Source organism: Balaenoptera ricei, chromosome 7 (genome assembly GCF_028023285.1).
Source record: "Balaenoptera ricei isolate mBalRic1 chromosome 7, mBalRic1.hap2, whole genome shotgun sequence".
Taxonomy (NCBI): domain Eukaryota; kingdom Metazoa; phylum Chordata; class Mammalia; order Artiodactyla; family Balaenopteridae; genus Balaenoptera; species Balaenoptera ricei.
In genome coordinates this window covers 99,631,813-99,656,393 of record NC_082645.1, presented here as the reverse complement: position 1 = coordinate 99,656,393, position 24,581 = coordinate 99,631,813, and the positions used below count along the sequence as shown (strand labels likewise).

The following is a 24,581-nucleotide window of genomic DNA, read 5'->3' as shown; positions in this document are numbered from 1 at the left end:
GGAGGGAGGAACACCAGGGACTCTGAGTATCTCTATAAAGATGGAGACTGGCTTGACCTCGTATTGCAGGAGACAAATTCTAGAGTGAAATCAATGTAAAGTGAACTGAATGTTACAAGCAACAAGAACATAGATAAAACTTCATTTCTTCAAGTGTTTCTAGTTCAATTTGTTACAGTTTTAAACTAGATGGGCTATTGATTTTTTAAAAAATATTTGCCATGTATTAAACATAGTTTTACATATTCCTATAGGCCTTCTATTTGGTGCCTGTAGCATTTTCAATTGGTGTCATTGCAATTTTCAAGTTACCTGCCTTCTACAGTGAAAACAACCTAAGCGCTGTATCTCTCCTACTTCTGTTGTTTGGGTAAGCTGCAGTGAAAGAATTAACAGAATTAAATGCTCCTAGATACAAACAGGACCTAAATCTCATTAGCTAATTTACAATTGTCTTGGGGTTTCATTAGCCATGAGTAATGATTAACAATACATTACACCTGCTGTCCATAGTTTGTAAAGTGTAATACTTGTGAAAATTAATGTTGTTGTTGTTAACAGAATACCTGTCATTAATGAGCACTTACTAGGTGCTGACTGTCACACTTAACAATTTACATACGTAATTCAATTTACGTAAAAATGGAGGCCTTAGAATGATCAGAAAAATGTGTATACATGTATGAATTTATGTATTAACAAGTTGTGAGTATATATAAATATATAAGGCATTAAAAAGTAAATATATTCATGTATATTTATTTTTATTTTTATCGATGCCTAAGAACACACATAATATTGTTTCTGAATTAGGGTAATTAATACAGGTAATACAGTTTGGTATAACCAATACTTATGGTAGCAGTTCTTTCTGCCCTGAATGAATGGGTAGTATCCATTTAGTTAGCAGTTGTAGCTGATGAAGGATCTCTCCGTCTCTAGTTCTACTTCATTACCCCAAAGGTTGCTCAAGTATTTGCTCACAACAGGACATGCAGCTTCTAAGCATACTCTGTCTGCTTAGCTAGCCGACAATGTCGTTTTTTTTCTCAACTTTAAATTATAAGATATATCTATTAAACTCACATTTCTGAGCCAAAAAAAATGTCTTGCCTGGGTGGGGTAACACCACCTCTAGGAAAAATTAATTTGTAATTGTAATGACTACTCAAGATTCCTTAAAAGACCTTTACTGTCATTTAAAAAGCGTGCTTCACTTTTTTTTTTGGCTGTTGTTAAAAAGAGGGATAAAAGAGAGATCTAACTACAAGCCTTGACAACTGATCTCTAATGTTTATTTTCACTTTGGAACACTATCGAAGTTATATATTTAGTAAAAGAATAATTACGGCGTGATTTTAATTCTTAGTGTTATTAACATAAAGGTATGCCACATTTTCTTGGATGTACTTGCTGGCTGGGCTCTTCCATGAAACAGGAGTGGCTTTCATCACTTATGTCTGCATCAACCTTTTTTTTGGCATCAATTCCATTGTTTCCCTGTCGGTGGTGTACTTCCTTTCCAAGGAAAAGCCTAATGATATGGTAAGGTCCTTTATTAGTCTGCTAAACTTCAGTTCTTGTATCAAATGCTTCAACATGTTCCAAGGTGGAGAGATTTTCTGTATTTTGCATTCTCTAAATAGAATAGGGGAATTTCATTTGATTCTATTAAATATAGTAGAGGGGAAACTATGGCATTTTTAAATTCTTTTTAGTTTCCATCTAGGTTAATGTCTATGATTATATTTATGCAGTGTCAAAACTATTGACATTTGATAGGGCTTAAGTAGGTAAATGGAGATACATTCAGTCAGATACCTTGTATGGCACTACAAAAATCATGCAACCAATCGGTCAGCTAAACTTTTTACTCATTAACAAATTGTTATGGTATGGTAGGGACAAGGAAAATGGCTTAGTTATATGACTATGGGTTAAGATTCATTTGAACATCCATAGAGAAAAAACCTGATTCATTCCCTTTCAGTCATGTATTGGAGTCTACTTCACTGTAAGCATCACTTTCCGTTCAGAGCTAACAGTCATGATTGGTGACAAGGGAAGTCCTACCAGTGCTGGGCAATTGAATGGAAAAGAATAGAAAGAAAATGAAGTGAGGAATAGACAAGCACACTCAGTGCTGGACAACTGAATGGAAAAGAATAGAAAGAAAATGAAGTGAGGAATAGACAAGCACACTCCAGGAGGAAGAAGAAAATTCATGAGGTGCAAGTGGTGGTCCCAAGCGTGAATAACGTGAAAATGAGCCATTTGCTCCTCGTTGAGATAGGTTGTCTCTCCTTCCATATCATTTTACCATTTTATTCCCTCTTCTAGTAGGAATTACCTTAGGTTCTGAAACTTTACTGTACTAAATCCCTCCTTTACTCAGACACCTACCCATAGATACTCTATCAGACCCTAGCACCCTGGCTGTCACTACATTCCTAGGACCTAAGGCAGGTCTAGAAGTGATTCTGCCCCCAGGGTTTGGCCTGACACCTTAGACCATCTCAAATATATATATATAAAATCCTTTTTGGCTTGTATTTTAGTAATAAATCTCCACCATTTGCTTATAGTAAATGTTTATATGTAAATTCAGTATGCATGTGAAACAATTGCCAATCTAGATAAGCTTCTCAGGTTTCAATATTTATCTACATCTAGTTTCAATTTTTTGTCAATTTGTTGGAAGGCTAACACTGAGCTTTATTTTTATTTCTTTTATTTCAGACTTTAGAACTTATTTCTGAAACCCTCAAGCGCATTTTCCTGATTTTCCCGCAGTTCTGTTTTGGCTATGGTTTGATTGAACTTTCTCAACAACAGTCAGTCCTAGACTTCTTAAAAGCATATGGAGTGGAATATCCAAGTGAAACCTTTGAGATGGATAAACTAGGTGCAATGTTTGTGGCTTTGGTTTCTCAAGGAACCATTTTCTTTTTCTTGCGACTTTTAATCAATGAGTGGCTAATGAATAAACTCAGGTAAATACAATGAAAACAGTGTTTGACATCCATGACAAAACTCAATTCAAAATATTCAGAGAGGGGTCAGTAGTCTAAGCTTCTTAATTAGTAATATGGAAATGTTTTGCTCAAAAAACTTTTAAAAATTGTAACATAATTCACAATCTACTTAATTCAGTAAATAGTTATCAGACTTTACTGTGGCTCTGCAGGTATTGTAAAGTGAGGGAGTAAAATTAAATAAGCACAACTGTTAGCCTCCAAGAGATCAAGATTCAGTGGTAGAGAGAAAATACGTACATAAACAAAAGATGTAGTCTTTGAGTTGTGTTTGGAAGGATAGAAAGTAGAAGTGGGGAAAGAGAATTGAGTATGTAGAATATTAGCAATGGATTTGGGAAAAGAAGATTGAGTAAAGTGAGGACAAAATCATAAATAAAAATACACATACCATTGACCCAACAATTCTACTTCTAGGAATTTTTCCAATAGATATGCTAACACATATGCAGAATTGTGTATGTATAAAGTTACTCATCATAGCAAAAGAATTCCTAATAGCAAAAGAATGAAAACAACCTAAATGTCCTTCATTTGCGAGCTGGTTAAATGAATTATATGTGTAATTTATCAATGAAACACTATGCAGCCATTAGAAAGAATGATGCAGTTCACTATGTAACGTTTGGGATTACTTCTAATATTTATTAAGTGAGAAATGCAAGTTCAGAACTATAAATGAAGTATATTACAATTTGAGTTTTAAAAAAGGAATATATATTACTTATGCATACATATGCATAGATTATTTCTAATTATGAGTGCCTCTGTTAAAAAACTGTATATGGTTGAAGGAGACTTAACTTTTGACTAAATATCCTTCAGTACCATTTTAATTTTAATACATGAAGTGCATGTATCACCTATTGAAAAATAAGATTTAAGTTAATAATAATGAAAGGAAAGACAAGAGCAAAGATAGAAAAATCTTGAGGCATATTTGAGAAATGAGTAATACAATTTGACTAGAGCGTAGACTAGATGTAATGAAAGAGTAGGAGCTAAAGCATGGGGTTGGAAAATTATGGAGTCTACTGATTGGTTAAAAAGCGATAGCTTGGACTTTATTCAAGAAATAAATAGTAGCACATTAAAGGTTTTTGAACAGACACCAACAGGATCAAATGGTGCTTTAGGAGCTGTGATTTTTGTGGAGACAGTGCATACTGTAAGGGAAGAGTCAGAGACGCTGGACCAGTTTGAGGTTCTTGGATAAATCTGTGTAGAAAAAAAAAATGAAAGCCTGTGATGGTAATAGAAAAAGACAGAAAATGATAGATGACTGGCTGTTATAATGCATTTCCAGTGCTAGGAGTCTGACTGCATGAGTGGATTTTGGAATGGGGATGTTTTCAAAGAAAACATCACAATTGGAATCTTGGGGGGTATCATTAAAAGAAACGGGACATTGGGAGGAAGACCTGAATTGATTTGTTGGTTTGGTTTGCTTTGGTATTCATTAGGCAAGATACTGAAGTGGATTTGAGATTTCGTGAGTTTTCAGGACTGATAACCTTAATATATTGGCTAGATCCTAGGTAAGACATTCACAGTAAAAAGACTGTAGAATAACATTCATATCGTGATGACAAAAGAAGAAATAGAGAGGATTTTAAAAAGGTGATCATTGATCATGGGCTTGTAAAGTGTTGAGTTTTACTAATGACTCTAGTCTCTCTGTTACGCAGTAACTTTCAAACCCAAACTAATTTCCTTAGTTACTGAAATTAAAATTCTGACTTTTAATAGTGGATCTGTAAGCATTTAAGTCTTGGAAAGCAAAAGCTGTTTCCCAAATATTATAACAAATATTGTAAAGAGCATCCATACTAATTTTTAAGTTATTTGAGTACCATAATGCATAAAAAATTTAAAAGAAACCTAGTATGTGATAGCCCACTTTTAATGAAGTGAGAACTTATTAAAATATGTCAAAACTGAGTGGTACCATTTCAAAGTCATTGATGCAGAATCATTGGGCCCATTTTTTAGACTCTTCTTCAAAAAATTTCATTCTTCACCTGTCATTGAGACAATAGTTGAAGATGAAGATGTGTGGGCTGAGAGGTTTAGAGTTGAGAATGGTGTGAATGAATATGACCTGGTCCAACTCCATCGTCTTACAAAGACCTACCACCTTATCCACAAAAAGATTATAGCTGTAAACAACATCAGCATTGGGATACCTGCTGGGGAGGTAAGGAACAGTGTTTTGTTTCTAGCTATCCTTTGTATTGACGTGGTAAGTGGCAAAAATCTTTATCTTTCCTTAATTTTTTTCTAGAAATATGAAAGTCAACCTCTGAATATTTTGATGGATTCTATATATGTAATTTACGTGTCTATGTGTTACTTACCCCGTAAGTCTTCGTTTTGGCAGGGAGGACTCACCACACACCCAGTCCTGAGCCCCCTCCCAAGTTACTATCCTCCCTGAGTGGACTTCCAGTTAAGAAGTCTATGCAGGGTGCTCTTTTCAACTCTTAGTTTCCAGGGCTCTGCAAAAGACAGCATAAAGAAATCAGTTGTCGGAAGTGAGGTACTAGAACTGCATTCATATTCATATTCTTGCTGTTTTCATAGAAGCAATAGTAAGGCAGCTTTGAAAGGAGGAGAAGAATGTGGACATTTCCCTTTTTGCCGAGCCTGGCTGCAAACTAAATGCATCAGGTTTACTCTACCACATAAAGAGATTATCGCTTCAGTAGCTTACTCAGTAAAGTTGTGATTTTGTGTGAATAATTTGAAATTTATAAATATAATTACTTTGTCAGGTTAGCATATCTGACGGGTATTCTATCATGTCACACAGAGGTGTGCTATAATATAGTATGTAAAACAAGTCCTATGTATATGTAAAACGTTCAGATGATTAAAGGAAAAAAGATACTTAAGTACCTAATTGTTTTAAAAGAGAAAGTTTTATCCAGTGCCAACAAAGCACTGCAATATCCATGAGTAATTCGAGTGATTTATTTTTCTTGGTAATTTATTTCACCCAAGGAGAAGAAGAAAAGAGATATAACAGTACCATGTCTTTGGTTTGAATTAAAGTTTACATCTTTTTTTTTTTCTCCCTCAAACCAGTGCTTTGGCCTTCTTGGGGTGAATGGAGCAGGAAAGACCACCATCTTCAAGATGCTGACTGGAGACATAATTCCTACAAGCGGAAACATTCTGATCAGAAATAAGATTGGGTATGAAAACAAATGCTTCAAATTACTGAACACAACATAATTAAATGAGAAAAATAATTAAAATGAACGCTTTATGTTATTTTGTGCTTTTATTATTAAATCCTTAGAGGAAAAAAAGCTACTCGAGTGGAAATTTTTAAACCTTTAAGTATGACTATGATGGTGGGATTGTTTTTACCTCTTTTTACCAGACTCACCCATCACCATGACCCAAATAGAGCTACCTTCCCAACATCTGAGGACTAAGAGGGAAACATCTTCTCAAAGTCATTTGTGTTTTTGATTCTTTCAATTCAGGTCTCTGACTCACGTTGACTCTCACAGCTCATTAATTGGCTACTGTCCTCAGGAAGATGCTTTGGATGACCTGGTAACCGTGGAAGAACATTTGTATTTCTATGCTAGGATACATGGTATTCCAGAAAAAGACATTAAAGAAGTGAGTATAAGTGTGAAAAACTAGTTCATTTGAAAACCATTATTATTTCTGCTTCCCACACACCCACCCTCGAGACCAAGTTGACATCTGGAAAATTATGACATTTTTCTCCTGACAGTGATAATTGAGGCAATATCAGCTTGATTGTGTATATCATAAATGAACCTATGAACTCGACTTTAGAAACATCTTGGCCCATGTTTGTTCAGTTGTCTTTTAAAAACTATCAAATAAAGAATGACATTTGCCTTAGGCTCTGAGTTGAGCCATGTTTGGTGATGCCTGTATATCCTTTAGTGTTCAGGTAAGTACTGAAACATGGAATTACCTACAAAATGCCCAAGTAAAATAGAATAGCTTCCAATTTGATTTTTTATATTTCTTTTTTTTTTTTTTTTTTTTTTTTTCTTTTTGGCTGCATTGAGTCTTCTTTGCTGCATGCAGGCTTTCTCTAGTTACGTTGAGCAGGGGCTGTTCTTCGTTGCGATGCGCAGGCTTCTCATTGCGGTGGCTTCTCTCGTTGTGGAGCATGGGCTCTAGGCACGCAGGCTTCGGTAGTTGCAGCACCTGGGATCAGTAGTTGTGGTGCGCGGGCCCTAGAGCGCAGGCTCAGTAGTTGTGGCGCACAGGCTTAGTTGCTCCGCGGCATGTGGGATCTTCCCAGACCAGGGCTCGAACCCGTGTCCCCTGCATTGGCAGGAAGATTCTTAACCACTGCGCCACCAGGGAAGTCCCTGAACTATTAATTTTTAAGTGGACCTTTGAAAATAAACTAAAATTTATGTTGAATTTAAATGTTTTAATTTTTTCAGGAATGTATTTCTTCATTATAAAACTTTCTTTTCACAAGTAGCTTTTTTCCCGTTTAATGCTTTAAGGGTTTTGGCAAGGGAGAATCAACTTAAGTCCTCTTTTCCACCCACAGACTGTTCATAAACTCCTTAGGAGGCTTTACCTGATGCCCTACAAGGACAAAACTACCTCTATGTGTAGTTATGGCACAAAAAGAAAATTATCCACTGCACTGGCCTTGATAGGGAAACCTTCCATACTGTTGCTGGTAAGAGAATCATTGTGAAAAAGGCTACTACCTAATTAGAACCACATATCCAATAGTATGTGTAACAGTTCATTATCATTATTGCAATAAACATTTACTGAGTTCTCACTATATGCTAGTTATTTTGTAAAACACTTTACATATATTGTCTCACTAAGGGAATTTATATCAGATAATTTGTTGCCACAAAAATATGCCCTCAGAAATGTTTTTGTCTGAAGCTATGGCTCAGTTGGTTTCAGAGGAAACATGGGAATCGGAAGTAGCTGAAACAAAGTCAGGATATTCAAATGAGTAAGTAAAATTATGACAGAATTTGATTCCCAGTCATTGAAGAAATCAGTTCTATTAGTAACTGATCAGGTGAACTAACACATTTTCCAACTTCTACCAAAAAGGAAATACACATTTGAGGACAACATGCTGTCCTAAAATGTTATTTCCTTGTTGCCTAAAAATATGAGTTACCTAGCTTGAGATGCAATCTTGACAATATGCCATTCTACTTTATCTGAATTTTTTGGAGGCGAGAAATACATGTCACGTTTATATTTTGACTAAGAGCTGAAAAATTAAATTGATCACCTGGAAATATAAATTACACTAGGAGTGACATAGCATTCTGCTCCCCAGGCCAAACACTGTGAAAAGTGTTTATTTCAGAGAAATAAGCTTGCCCTTATTTTGGAAGATCCCCTCCATTCAAGGACTTCCAAACTCCAAAAGAGGCTTAACTATATGCAATAAAATCACCAGTTATAAATCATCACATTATTCCAGAGATTAAGTAATATGGAGGATCAAATCATTTAAACTGCTCAGTTAGAGTAATGCACAACCCATCTCTCTATAATACCGGAAGCTTATAATGCATTATATCCCTGCCAGTTGATGCTCATAATGGAATTCTATTGTATAAGTGTCCCTTAAATTGAAGAAAACAATCTTTAGGCACCCCTGTGAGATAATAGATGTAAAGTACTTTACAATGTTAAAAGCTGTATGCAAATATTATGTATTAATGAGCTGAGCTGAAATCAGGCTATGACAGAAAGATACCGTATTTTCTTTTATATATATTTACTGTAATGCCATTGTCTTCAAAAATAGGAACAGTGACAATACAACCTTTACTGTTTCCCCAAATTAACACTCATTTCTTTCTTTAAATTTAAATTTAACCCCTTGCTATAAAAATAAACCTCTGATGATCCTATGTATATACTTTCCATTTCAGACATATGTTTTTAATTTTTACCTAATCTTGACCTATAATTTGGTTTTTTAATCATCTGTCAGGATTTATTATTGCTTGTTTAGGTTTTTCATTGCTGCATTTCTAATTTTATGTCTGAATAATTTTTCTAAACATTGTTTACTTTAAAATGTAATTTATTATATCTTTCTATTTGGCAATTTCTGCAAATCTTACTTTTATTTCCCCAAGGAGTATTAAATTTCAATTAATAACATAAAACTGAAAATACACCTCAATCATATTAACAAAAACAAATCAAATTGAATTCTCTGTGCTTCACATAACATATTATCTCTCACTCACAGCCACAATTCTGCCATCAGGAGCAAGGTAGCAGTCTTGCTGATGTAGCTTCAAATATATATGTGACAATATGGTATTAAATGTAAAAATTCTTGCTTTGTCAGTAATTGAAGCAGAATTTTTTCCAAAGAAATATGAGAGACAAGTGTAAAGTAAGAGTACAACTTCACTGAGACACTTTTTAACACAGATTGACAATTTTAAATGATTAATTTTGAGCTTTTTGACAGCAGCAGAAAGAAGCCTATTAAGTATAAAACAAGTTAGCCACGTGACCTGGAAAAGTGATTTCTGTTCTAGGCAAGTGAGATGCAATGATTCATGTAAAGAACCTCATCAAAATTTAATTAATTTGATAAATTCTTCTTGTAACTTTCTGTTAAGGATGAGCCAAGCTCTGGGATGGATCCTAAATCAAAACGGCACCTCTGGAAGATCATTTCAGAAGAAGTACAGAATAAATGTTCCGTCATCCTCACTTCTCACAGGTAACCTGAGAGTCAGATGACACGATGTTAGGATGAGAGACGGGAAAGGTAATCCCGTGTAATATATACTGATAGTGAATTCCGCAATTGGATTAAAGTATTTTATGTTCACAGTCAAAGGAGCAAGTCCGGAGGTTTCATGGTGAGACTCCAGCTCCTGTGGTGGGGCAGGGCCTAAGCAATCATTTAAAAAACAAATTTCCCATAACTTACGGCCCTCTTAATTCAACTATGCCTCCCTATTGCCTATCACATAAAATTCAGCATTTTTGGGCTTAGTATGCAAGGTCTTTTAATATCTGGCCCCGTCTAAACTTCTAGTCTTTTTTGCCTATGACACCCTCTCCTATCTGTCAATCTGAATGACTCGTGGTTCCGTTTACACTCACTGCCCTTTCCTATCACGTGCGCTTTCTTTGGCTGTGCCTTCTACTGGAGTTGATCTTTTCACAAAATCTCTCCAGGTTCTAATCTTACTAGTCCTTTAAGAACTAGTTCACAAGCCTTCTCCATGAAGTAGACCCTTCCAATCAATTAGGTAAAAAAGCTACTGAAGTATTTTCTCTGTGCCTTTCTTTTTTTTTCTAGGGCACATTTTTTTTTTTTTTTTTTTTTGCCACCACCAAAAAGGATTTTTATTGAAGAGGTTTTTTTTTTTTTTTTTTTACAAGAGATAAATAGACTGACACCAAGCATTGTACATGGATGACCACAACAAAAGCAACAATGATTGCAATTACCAAACATGAAACACACTCATACTATGTCATAATATTGACATTCAGTCCAGTAATCCTCCACTGTAACAGCTCCTTTACTTTGCAGTGAAAATTGATTTGTATATTCTTTGCCTCTGAGTCCTTGTGGGATTTTTTTTTTTTTTTTTTTAATTCAGACAGAAAGTCACAAAAATTATACTCATCCTCATCCGTTCACTCAGTCCCATGTAATTCATTTTTTTTTTTTCATCTTGATCTTTTGTTAGCACTTTTATGAGTTCATCAGTTTTTCATTAGAGTTCTGAAAATGCTTATTCATTCAGTTCAGCAGTACAGTCAGTTACCAGAAACCTGTACTTGTCAGAGTCTTTTCCATGAATTTCTTGAAGATGAAACCCTTTTATAGGAACATATTTGCAAAATCATCAGAGTACACCCAGAACTGTCTGTAAATGATAAAAGACTTAAAAATGACCACGGTTAAAGATTTGATGAAAGTTCATAATAATGCAGTTGACAAGAAAATTAGTTATTTCTGAGATATACATTTTAAAGTAATAACTAGGATTATTACTTATAACATTATACCAGAACATATAAGATTTTTAGAAATTTCATGTAATGTCTGAAACATTTATATTAACATATTTCCATACAAATACAAATATAAGATTTTTAGAAATTTCATGTAATGTCTGAAACATTTATATTAACATATTTCCATACATATATCCATACAAATACAAATATAAGATTTTTAGAAATTTCATGTAATGTCTGAAACATTTATATTAACATATTTCCATACAAATAACCCAATGAAAGTTTAGTATTACTTGTTTTGTTTGTGTTTTTTTATACTGCAGATTCTTATTAGGCATCAATTTTATACACATCAGTGTATACATGTCAATCCCAATCGCCCAATTCAGCACACCACCATCCCCACCTCACCGCAGTTTTCCCCCCTTGGTGTCCATATGTCCATTCTCTACATCTGTGTCTCAACTTCTGCCCTGCAAACTGGCTCATCTGTACCATTTTTTTAGGTTCCACATACATGCATTAATATACGATATTTGTTTCTCTCTTTCTGACTTACTTCACTCTGTATGACAGTCTCTAGATCCATCCACGTCTCAACAAATGACTCAATTTCGTTCCTTTTTATGGCTGAGTAATATTCCATTGTATATATGTACCACATCTTCTTTATCCATTCGTCTGTCGATGGGCATTTAGGTTGCTTCCATGACCTGGCTATTGTAAATAGTGCTGCAATGAACATTCGGGTGCATGTGTCTTTTTGAATTACGGTTTTCTCTGGGTATATGCCCAGTAGTGGGATTGCTGGGTCATATGGTAATTCTATTTTTAGTTTTTTAAGGAACCTCCATATTGTTCTCCATAGTGGCTGTATCAATTTACATTCCCACCAACAGTGCAAGAGGGTTCCCTTTTCTCCACACCCTCTCCAGCATTTGTTGTTTGTAGATTTTCTGATGATGCCCATTCTAACAGGAGTGAGGTGATACCTCATTGTAGTTTTGATTTGCATTTCTCTAATAATTAGTGATGTTGAGCATCTTTTCATGTGCTTCGTGGCCGTCTGTATGTCTTCTTTGGAGAAATGTCTATTTAGGTCTTCTGCCCATTTTTGGATTGGGGTGTTTGTTTCTTTGATATTGAGCTGAATGAGCTGTTTATATATTTTGGAGATTAATCCTTTGTCCGTTGATTCATTTGCAAATATTCTCTCCCATTCTGAGGGTTGTCTTTTCGTCTTGTTTATGGTTTCCTTTGCTGTGCAAAAGCTTTGAAGTTTCATTAGGTCCCACTTGTTTATTTTTGTTTTTATTTCCATTACTCTAGGAGGTGGATCAAAAAAGATCTTGCTGTGATTTATGTCAAAGAGTGTTCTTCCTATGTTTTCCTCTAAGAGTTTTATAGTGTCCAGTCTTATATTTAGGTCTCTAATCCATTTTGAGTTTATTTTTGTGTATGGTGTTAGGGAGTATTCTAATTTCATTCTTTTACATGTAGATGTCCAGTTTTCCCAGCACCACTTATTGAAGAGACTGTCTTTTCTCCATTGTATATCTTTGCCTCCTTTGTCATAGATTAGTTGACCATAGGTGCGTGGGTTAATCTCTGGGCTTTCTATCTTGTTCCATTGATCTATGTTTCTGTTTTTGTGCCAGTACCATATTGTCTTGATTACTGTAGCTTTGTAGTATAGTCTGAAGTCAGGGAGTCTGATTCCTCCAGCTCCATTTTTTCCCCTCAAGACTGCTTTGGCTATTCGGGGTCTTTTGTGTCTCCGTACAAATTTTAAGATGATTTGTTCTAGCTCCGTAAAAAATGCCATTGGTAATTTGATAGGGATTGCATTGAATCTGTAGATTGCTTTGGGTAGTATAGTCATTTTCACAATGTTGATTCTTCCAATCCAAGAACATGGTATATCTCTCCATCTGTTGGTATCATCTTTAATTTCTTTCATCAGTGTCTTATAGTTTTCTGCATACAGGTCTTTTGTCTCCCTAGGTAGGTTTATTCCTAGGTATTTTATTCTTTTTGTTGCAATGGTAAATGGGAGTGTTTCCAAAATTTCTCTTTCAGATTTTTCATCATTAGTGTATAGGAATGCAAGAGATTTCTGTGCATTAATTTTGTATCCTGCAACTTTACCATATTCATTAATTAGCTCTAGCAGTTTTCTGGTGGCAGTTTTAGGATTCTCTATGTATAGTATCATGTCATCCGCAAACAGTGACAGTTTTACTTCTTCTTTTCCAATTTGTATTCCTTTTATTTCTTTTTCTTCTCTGATTGCCGTGGCTAGGACTTCCAGAACTATGTTGAATAATAGTGGTGAGAGTGGACATCCTTGTCTCGTTCCTGATCTTAGAGGAAATGCTTTCAGTTTTTCACCATTGAGGACAATGTTGGCTGTGGGTTTGTCATATATGGCCTTTATTATGTTGAGGTAGGTTCCCTCTAGGCCCACTTTCTGGAGAGTTTTTATCAGAAATGGGTGTTGAATTTTGTCAAAAGCTTTTTCTGCATCTATTGAGATGATCATATGGTTTTTATTCTTCAATTTGTTAATATGGTGTATCACATTGATTGATTTGCGTATATTGAAGAATCCTTGCATCCCTGGGATAAATCCCACTTGATCGTGGTGTATGATCCTTTTAATGTGTTGTTGGATTCTGTTTGCTAGTATTTTGTTGAGGATTTTTGCATCTATATTCATCAGTGATATTGGTCTGTAATTTTCTTTTTTTGTAGTGTCTTTGTCTGGTTTTGGTATCAGGGTGATGGTGGCCTCATAGAATGAGTTTGGGAGTGTTCCTTCCTCTGCAATTTTTTGGAAGAGTTTGAGAAGGATGGGTGTTAGCTCTTCTCTAAATGTTTGATAGAATTCACCTGTGAAGCCATCTGGTCCTGGACTTTTGTTTGTTGGAAGATTTTTAATCACAGTTTCAATTTCATTACTTGTGATTGGTCTGTTCATATTTTCTGTTTCTTCCTGATTCAGTCTTGGAAGGTTATACCTTTCTAAGAATTTGTCCATTTCTTCCAGGTTGTCCATTTTATTGGCATAAAGTTGCTTGTAGTAGTCTCTTAGGATGCTTTGTATTTCTGCGGTGTCTGTTGTAACTTCTCCTTTTTCATTTCTGATTTTATTGATTTGAGTCCTCTCCCTCTTTTTCTTGATGAGTCTGGCTAATGGCTTATCAATTTTGTTTATCTTCTCAAAGAACCAACTTTTAGTTTTATTGATCTTTGCTATTGTTTTCTTTGTTTCTATTTCATTTATTTCTGCTCTGATCTTTATGATTTCTTTCCTTCTGCTAACTTTGGGTTTTGTTTGTTCTTCTTTCTCTAGTTTCTTTAGGTGTAAGGTTAGATTGTTTACTTGAGCTTTTTCTTGTTTCTTTCTGTGCCTTTCTTATAAGGTCGGCCTTGTGTTAAGTTCATCCTTTGTTATAATGATCATATAGTAGAAAAAAGAACTAGGTATGTTTAGAATCAAGAGACTTGTTTATATCCTATATACTAGCCTTGCCCTCACACAGTATATGTTCTGAAGCCAATCATTTAATTTCCATTAACTTTTCTTTTAACTTTTTATTCTATATTGGAGTATAGCCGATTAACAACATTGTGATAGATTCAGGTGCACAGCAAAGGGACTCAACCATACATATACATGTATCCATTCTCCCCCAAACTCCCCTAATTTCCATTAACTTTTGTATTAAGTGGACAGGGTGATACCTAAGATCTCCTCCAGTTATCATCGTCCATGAAATTAGAATTATATAATCAAGTACAGGTTAACTAGTTATAAACACAAAAGCATAAAAGCCAACTGAATATGGAGTATAAGGCGTAATGAAAACAGCTTAGTATTATTCTGGAAACATTTCTTACAAAATGTAGGTCTTGAGTCAAAGTTTGAAAGCGCTTAAAAGAAATACTGTGTTTGATAGAGTGGGCAATCCAGGTGAGAGAGATGGCCTCAAGTTTGAGAAGAAACAGTAATAAACCCTATGTGAAGACATTTAATTTATATGTTAAAAGATTTTTTTGTTTTTCACGGGAAAGGACATTTTAAGGAACTCAAATACTCAAACAGTGTTTCTAAGGTGCCAATGAAAAAAGTTAAGCTTATGCTCATGAACTTAAACCAATTTTCTGTGCCCGGAATGCTGACATGATTCTGTCTTCCAGCATGGAGGAATGTGAAGCTCTCTGTACCAGGTTGGCCATTATGGTGAATGGAAGGTTCCAATGTATTGGATCATTGCAGCATATTAAGAGCAGGTGAGGAACAAATGTATTGTTTAACACATGGTGTAGGGTAATCAATCTACCAGTACTATACTCACCTTCAGGGATTATCTCAGCAGCCCATCCTACAATGAGTAGTAAAACTGGAATGGAGAAACTAATCACTGATTCACCTTAAAGTTAAATTATAGTACTGAGGATTGAATTTTTTTTAATTAATAACCCCAAAACCTGGAAGGCCTAAAAGCTAATAATAATAATATCATTATTATTATTATTATTCCCCAACCAAAATACTCTCCGAAAGCAGTTTCAAGAGTTATTGGGACTTCCCTGGTGGTGCAGTGGTTGAGAATCTGCCTGCCAGTGCAGGGGACACAGGTTCAAGCCCTGGTCTGGGAAGATCCCACATGCCATGAAGCAACTGGGCCCATGAGCCACAATTACTGAGCCTGTGCATCTGGAGCCTGTGCTCCGCAACAAGAGGCCGTGATAGTGAGAGGCCCGCGCACCGCGATGAAGAGTGGCCCCCACTTGCCGCAACTAGAGAAAGCCCTCGCACAGAAACGAAGACCCAACACAGCCATAAATAAATAAATAAATAAATAAATAAATAAAATTTAAAAAAAAAAAAAGAGTTATCTCGGTGACAAATGACAATGAAAACACGACGATCCAAAACCTATGGGATGCAGCAAAAGCAGTTCTAAGAGGGAAGTTTATAGCTATACAAGCCTACCTCAAGAAACAAGAAAAATCTCAAATAAACAATCTAACCTGACACCTAAAGGAACTAGAGAAAGAAGAACAAACAAAACCCAAAGTTAGCAGAAGGAAAGAAATCATAAAGATCAGAGCAGAAATAAATGAAATAGAAATAAAGAAAACAATAGCAAAGATCAATAAAACTAAAAACTGGTTCTTTGACAAGATAAACAAAATTGATAAACCATTAGCCAGACTCATCAAGAAAAAGAGGGAGAGGACTCAAATCAATAAAGTTAGAATGAAAAAGGAGAAGTTACAATAGACACCGCAGAAATACAGAGCATCCTAAGAGACTACTACAAGCAACTCTGTGCCAATAAAATGGACAACCTGGAAGAAATGGACAAATTCTTTGAAAGGTATAACCTTCCAAGACTGAACCAGGAAGAAATAGAAAATATGAACAGACCAATCACAAGTAATGAAATTGAAACTGTGATTAAAAATCTTCCAACAAACAAAAGTCCAGGACCAGATGGCTTCACAGGTGAATTCTATCAAACATTTAGAGAAGAGCTAACACCCATCCTTCTCAAACTCTTCCAAAAAATTGCAGAGGAAGGAACATTCCCAAACTTATTCCATGAGGCCACCATCACTCTGATACCAAAACCAGACAAAGATACTACAAAAAAAGAAAATTACAGACCAATATCACTGATGAATATAGATGCAAAAATCCTCAACAAAATACTAGCAAACAGAATCCAACAACACATTAAAAGGACCATACACCTTGATCAAGTGGGATTTATCCCAGGGATGCAAGGATTCTTCAGTATACACAAATCAATCAATGTGATACACCATATTAACAAATTGAAGAATAAAAACCATATGATCATCTCAATAGATGCAGAAAAAGCTTTTGACAAATTTCAACACCCATTTATGATAACTCTCCAGAAAGTGGGCCTAGAGGGAACCTACCTCAACATAATAAAGGCCATATATGACAAACCCCCAGCCAACATCATTCTCAATGGTGAAAAACTGAAAGCATTTCCTCTAAGATCAGGAACGAGACAAGGATGTCCCCTCTCACCACTGTTATTCAACATAATTTTGGAAGTCCTAGCCACAGCAATCAGAGAAGAAAAAGAAAGAAAAGGAATACAAATTGGAAAAGAAGAAGTAAAACTGTCACTGTTTGCAGGTGACATGATACTATACATAGAGAATCCTAAAAGTGCCACCAGAAAACTGCTAGAGCTAATCAATGAATTTGGTAAAGTTGGAGGATACAAAATTAGTGCACAGAAATCTCTTGCATTCCTGTACACTAATGATGAAAAATCTGAAAGAGAAATTAAGGAAACACTCCCATTTACCATTGCAACAAAAAGAATAAAATACCTATGAATAAACCTACCTAGGGAGACAAAAGACCTGTATGCAGAAAACTATAAGACACTGATGAAAGAAATTAAAGATGATACCAACAGATGGAGAGATATACCATGTTCTTGGATTAGAAGAATCAATATTGTGAAAATGACTATACTACCCAAAGCAATCTACAGATTCAATGCAATCCCTATCAAATTACCAAGGGCATTTTTTACAGAACTAGAACAAATCATCTTAAAATGTGTATGGAGACACAAAAGACCCAGAATAGCCAAAGCAGTCTTGAGAGAAAAAAACGGAGCTGGAGGAATCAGACTCCCTGACTTCAGACTATACTACAAAGCTACAGTAATCAAGACAATATGGCACTGGCACAAAAACAGAAACATAGATCAATGGAAGAAGATAGAAAGCCCAGAGATAAACCCATGCACCTATGGTCAACTAATCTATGACAAAGGAGGCAAGGATATACAATGGAGAAAAGACAGTCTCTTCAATAAGTGGTGCTGGGAAAACTGGACATCTACATGTAAAAGAATGAAATTAGAACACTCCCTAACACCATACACAAAAATAAACTCAAAATGGATTTGAGACCTAAATGTAAGACCGAACGCTATAAAACTCTTAGAGGAAAACATAGGAAGAACACTCTTTGACATAAATCACAGCAAGATCTTTTTTGTTCTACCTCCTAGAGTAATGGAAATAAAAACAAAAATAAACAAATGGGACCTAATGAAACTTCAAAACTTTTGCACAGGAAAGGAAACCATAAACAAGACGAAAAGACAACCCTCAGAATGGGAGAAAATATTTGCAAATGAATCAACGGACAAAGGATTAATCTCCAAAATATATAAACAGCCCATGCAGCTCAATATTAAAGAAAGAAACAACACAATCTAAAAATGGGCAGAAAACCTAAATAGACATTTCTCCAAAGAAGACATACAGATGGCCACGAAGCACATGAAAAGCTGCTCAACATCACTAATTATTAGAGAAATGCAAATCAAAACTACAATGAGGTATCACCTCACACCAGTTAGAATGGGCATCATCAGAAAAATCTACAAACAACAAATGCTGGAGAGGGTGTGGAGAAAAAGGAACCCTCTTGCACTATTGGTGGGAATGTAAATTGATACAGCCACTATGGAGAACAGTATGGAGGTTCCTTAAAAAACTAAAAATAGAATTACCATATGATCCAGCAATCCCACTACTGGGCATATACCCAGAGAAAACCATAGTTCAAAAAGACACATGCACCCCAGTGTTCATTGCAGCACTATTTACAATAGCCAGATCTTGGAAGCAACCTAAATGCCCATCGACAGACGAATGGATAAAGAAGATGTGGTACATATATACAATGGAATATTACTCAGCCATAAAAAGGAACGAAATTGAGTCATTTGTTTAGACGTGGATGGATCTAGAGACTGTCATACAGAGTGAAGTAAGTCAGAGAAAAACAAATATCGTATATTAACACATGTATGTGCAACCTAGAAAAATGGTACAGATGAAGCAGTTTGCAGGGCAGAAGTAGAGACACAGATGTAGAGAACACACATATGGACACCAAGGGGGGAAAGCCACGTGGGCGTGGGGGTGGTGGTGTGATGAATTGGGCGATTGGGATTGATATGTATACACTGATGTGTATAAAACTGGTGACTAATAAGAACCTGCTGTATACAAAAATAAATAAAATTCAAAAATTCAGAAAAATAAAATAAAATAAAATAAATGACAGGACTTCCCTGGTGGCGCAGCGGTTAAGAATCTGCCTGCCAGTGCAGGGGACACGGGTTCGAGCCCTCGTCCGGGAAGATCCCACGTGCCGCGGAGCAGCTAAGCCCAGGCGCCACAACTACTGAGCCTGTGCTCTAGAGCCCGCGAGCCACAAATACTGAAGCCCGTGCTCCTAGAGCCCAAGCTCCACAACAAGAGAAGCCACCGCAATGAGAAACCCGAACCAAAAAAAAAAAAAAAGTTATCTCGGTAACAAATTAGATCTTAACAAGTACATGAAGGCATCGATTTTTATCTAACACGTTCATTTGCCATTTGCACAGGCTTTCAGCAAGCTATTTAACATTTTTACTACATTCAAAACCTTTTCATCAAAAATACATTGGGGAGATGTGCATAAATATCATACTATCAAATTAAAATTAAATTAATATTTTTATGTTTGTCAGAGTGCATATGCATTTATACGTATCCATGTTAATCTTCCAACATCATGACATTACTTTATACCTTTGTCTGTACAATAGCTTGGCTTTCTTATAAGACAATATTAACCAAGATAAGAAAAAAGGATGAAAAAAGCCTTATATGTTGTTCCCAGAGAGTCTGTTGTGACTTGTTTACAAACTCTATTTTTGGTGCAAACCGTTAGCTAGTATACCGATTTATTATTTATTTTTAAAAACCCAGTGATTTTAATCTTTACGATTGACATCGAATCTCCAATAACTTGCCTCTAAAGATTCTCTTTGCTTTAAATGAGAAAGTATGTAGCTCCAGGAATTTACATCAATTACCAATTCATGGATGCCAAAGAAAGCCAAGATTTTGTATTTTCTTTCTAATGCAACTTTTGTCCAAAGGATCTGACTTTGTATAGTGGTAGAAATAAATAAAAAGTCATGGCATTACACTATTTCCAGTTTGCAAGATGCCCTGAACTTTTATGGCAAAATGATAGTCTTTATATAGGAAAAGGGGCTATCATGGTCAGCTTGGGTCCTGTTTCATTATCTAGAATTCCAGAGGAGCTATTTCAGCAAAACATAACTCATACTGTATTTTGCACTTCTTTCTAGGTTTGGACGAGGATTTACCGTCAAGGTTCACGTGAAGAATGCTAGAGTGAGCATGGAGCCCCTCACAAGGTTCATGCAACTTCACTTTCCAAAAACATACTTAAAAGTAAGAGATTGACTGGTTTTGATAGTCATAATCTAATATCGTAGTGGATGTTTGTCATTTTCAAGCTGACCATAGCTTTATTATTCATCTTAATATATTTGTTAGTTCAAGATGCTTAAGATACTCTGAAGTACACTTAGTATTAACAGATAAAATCTTCAAATTAGTTATATATTTTTGTAGCTACTTAAGAGTAACATAGTCCTTTTACATACCTTTATTTCTTCCTCACAAAGGCTTTATGACCATATTGTATTAGTTTTCAGGTTGTATACTTAACTAGATTATTAGTTACATATGTTAGGGAATTGAGGAATGACAGATACATATGACCAAGGGCATTTCTTCTAAGAAAAAAAAAATTACAAAGTTCCAGAATGTCACAGCTAGAAGACATTATCTCCTTTGCTTTCCTCACTTGAAAGATAAGCCCACAAAGTTTTGAGCAGAATTGCTTGGAAATCAAGTTCTTAAATCCCACACTACCTGAAACATTGCTCAATTAATTTCATCTTACATATACATATCAACAGGATGGACACACACAGATATATACATATAAATCTCACATAGTACATATTTAAATGCACTTGACAGAAAAGTTATCATTGTAACATCTTTGATGTGCAGGTAATTGATATAAGATGATTATAGCAAGTGATTGTTTTTAAACGGAAGTCAGTTGTGGAATGATGAAAAGAAATTGGAAGACTTGGGCTGAGGTCCAGCTCTGCCTGTCTGATTTCCAGCAAGACATTTAAAGTCTCTGAGCCTCGTACTCCTATTTTACAAACACTGTTGACATCTACTTCACAAGACTGGTGTGAGAACTAAATGATAAAATGTCCACAAAGATGCTTCATAAACTGTCAGGCACCATATTAACGTGAAGTGATTTTGGAGAGCAAAATAGAGTTCATTTTTAAAAACAATTCTTTTATCTCTACAAAATACCTTTGCCTCAACCTCTGATTCTTATCAAAGTCCATTTTCTATCATCTAAATTAAAATCAAATTTAAAAATTAAAGGACACTTTTTGTTTGTTTGTTTTTGCACAAACCTCGTTGGTCATAGTACTTCTTCTTTCAGTGAACGTCTGGGTTGAAATCTGTGTTTATTCACTGAGTGATGAGATTACATTTGCCCTGGTCTGTTCCTCAGGGGGCTAGTGCTATACAAGACAAGTGCAGTGATGATAAAAGTTTGATTACTTCCTAAGCAGACCATTCTCTACAAGTATGTGATGGTTTCTAGATCTCTAAAAGGGAAATAACCAAACAACAATTTGGGAGTAAAAATAAATATCAATAAGGTAGCCTGATTGCAGTGACAGGTGTGATGTAAACACAAATCAATGAGAGGGGCTAGACAGTGAGCAAAGGAGTGAGAAGAGGGGTTTCCAGTAACGCAGGTCTGGAATACCAGGCTGCAATATACAATCTTGATCTGATCAATATACGTTACAGGGATTGTTTATGGAGTAAAAAAAACCATCCTGACCAAACTAGTGTTTAGGAAAGATTATCCTAGCTACTTTGTGCCAGAACATATGAGTGTATACAGTTTCTAAACTTCTGAAGAGGCTGTTGCAATAACTCAGATGTGGAGTGGTGAGCATCAAGTTAATAAAATTGATGGTGCAAATAGAGAGGAAAGGTTACATTTGAGAGTTATTTTAGAGGAAAAATAAATAAGATATGATAATTGATGAAATATGCAGAAAAGCAAGATGTTAAAGATACTCTAAGGAAATAAGAATAGGTTACTAAATTGATGGTGATACTACAGACTAAATAAACTGAAAAGAACTTTAGAGTGAGTTAAGAAAGAATGTAGCATTATTTGAATGAGGTTTCTCATAGACAGTGCTTTTGAAATCTGGCAACTTTAGCCAATATAAATTGAACAGCTAATCCTTAGCCTTTTAGAACAATTCTAACATTAAAAAAAAAAAATGAAATTTCTAAAAGTTATCTCTGAAAACACTTACGTGAGCTAAGCGTAATCTGACATTGGCAATACCATTCCACAATATTTTTTCCTAGGCAAGTCTTTATAAGTGCACATGAATGTAGAATATTTTGGAATTTTCATTAGCTTTTTAATTTGTTTTCTCTTGGATATTCATAAAACTTTTTATCTCGTCTTCGAAAGCTGTTAGTCTCAAAACATACCCATTATTTACACTGTGACATCGTTTTCATAAGAATGAATTTCAATACGTTTCTTAGCTCTTGGTCAAGTTATGTCTAGTCAAGTCAATATTACCTGACATTGAGAAATACATTTTTTCCCTCTGGTTCCCACAGGATCAGCACCTCAGCATGCTAGAGTATCATGTGCCGGTCACCGCAGGAGGAGTAGCAAACATTTTTGATCTGCTGGAAACCAACAAGACTGCTTTAAATATCACAAATTTCTTAGTGAGTCAGACTACTCTGGAAGAGGTAAGCTGGATACCATGATCCGTGTGCACAGTGTCACATTAATTATTACACATTCTGATTATTTCTTTTTAATGACATTGAATTTGTTTTTAATTGAAGCAGTATCTAAACTTGCACCTGAAAAACTTAGCTTAATTTATTTCTAAGTGCATTTTGGGATGTTAGGAAAAAATGTGAAAAGAGTTAACTATTTTTAATGGAGAAAAGAAGATTTTTTCCTTCTATACGACATCTATACCCATCAGTTATCTGTATATGTAAAGCAACAATTATTTTCATCTATAAAACAAATAGCTGTTAACACTTTCCTTACTTTCCCCTTGGTAGGTTTCTTAAATAACATTTCTATTGATTGGCTTCCTAGATTAGGGGAGGATTGGGTTATCTAGTGAGAATTTGGTGCCAAAGCTTTAGATCTGCTAGATTCAGGCAACCAAAGTGGTAAATGCAGGATTCTTTTGTTTCATTCACATCATCTGTCTTAATTACATTTATATTCAATAACTCGAGGCATCATGGAACATACATCATCACCTTTGCACTGTTTTAGTTTTATACAGTTCAACCAACCTGATATATAGAACATTTGATTTGGACCTATCACTGGAATGGGTCTGAAAGTGAGGCTACAGAGGCCTCTGAATCATGCTGCATCTCATGGACAATTTTTTATGGGGAGTTAAGGCAGTTATGGCTTTGCCAACACAGAAGATTTATCCTTTGACTTGTAACCAATTACCAGTATCATGTCTGGCACAAAGTAGACTCTCAATATTTTCTGGATGAATCTATGACTAATAGAATTTTAAGCAGTCATGAAGGTCTGCCTGTTAAATAATAAGCTTACTGAACATAATGTTGATGTGAGCTCTGTATACAAATTTTATTTTAGTGCATTAACTGTTGAAACTAGTGAAACTCTTGAAACTAGTGAAATTTCTCTCAACATCATTATACAAACATTTGATAAGGGCTTGGGTTGGGCTCCTTGTTAAAAGATACTTGAAAGATACTGATACAGATCAAATAGATACAAATATGTGGCTACAGATATTTAATTATAGCTTTAGATTTATATTATGATTATAAATGTATTTATAGGTTGCAGATATAGATATTATTTTCAAACCCCAGATAAATTTCAATACCTAAAGGAAGGACTCCTAGTGAGAGTTTGTTTATGTGTTTGGGCGTGCCCCTATGAAATCTAGTTTTCTTCTTATTTGCTCTCTCATTGTGCATACACACACACACCTTATTTCTTCCTTTGGTTTACCAAGTACTAATGGCTTTATTTCCCTTGAAAAATCAGGTTTTCATCAACTTTGCCAAAGACCAGAAGTGCTATGAAACTGCCGATACCAGTAGCCAAGGTTCCACCATAAGCACTGACTCACAAGATGACCAGCTGTAGTCTTAGTACCTCCAGCAAACTCAGTCTCAACAATGGCTTCATTTTGAGGAAGAGCCACAGAAGATACAAATTCCTCAAAATATCTTAATTTTAAAGTCTTATACTGTTTTGGAAAGTTACAGTTGTGCAAGACTAGCCAGTAGCTATAAATGGAAAGTTTTCTTTCTAAGGTCAGTGAATGTTTTTACTACTGAAATGAATTTCTGTCTACACAACACTGTGAGCATGCTAGTGTGTAAGCTGCTGACTCTTATGCAAAGGTGAAACCACTGAAGATGAATGCCTTAATTTATTACTTTCAATAAAAAGACAGCTTACGAGCATGGCTATTAGCAGTTGAAAAG

At 35.3% G+C, this 24,581-nt stretch overlaps 1 protein-coding gene across 1 annotated transcript in view; it reads left to right on the top strand.

Moving 5' to 3' along the window:
* Positions 1-24,237, top strand: part of ABCA12 (ATP binding cassette subfamily A member 12) — a 186,631-nt gene extending 162,394 nt beyond the window's left edge. Inside the window, exons 42-53 of the mRNA XM_059927396.1 lie at positions 255-370; positions 1,386-1,545; positions 2,740-2,993; positions 5,028-5,232; positions 6,123-6,232; positions 6,530-6,671; positions 7,597-7,731; positions 9,677-9,780; positions 15,246-15,338; positions 20,270-20,375; positions 22,686-22,823; positions 24,136-24,237. Coding sequence (XP_059783379.1) covers positions 255-370; positions 1,386-1,545; positions 2,740-2,993; positions 5,028-5,232; positions 6,123-6,232; positions 6,530-6,671; positions 7,597-7,731; positions 9,677-9,780; positions 15,246-15,338; positions 20,270-20,375; positions 22,686-22,823; positions 24,136-24,237 — 1,665 coding nt within the window. The remainder of the gene's footprint in view (positions 1-254; positions 371-1,385; positions 1,546-2,739; positions 2,994-5,027; positions 5,233-6,122; positions 6,233-6,529; positions 6,672-7,596; positions 7,732-9,676; positions 9,781-15,245; positions 15,339-20,269; positions 20,376-22,685; positions 22,824-24,135) is intronic.
* The last annotated feature ends 344 nt before the right edge of the window (positions 24,238-24,581 follow it).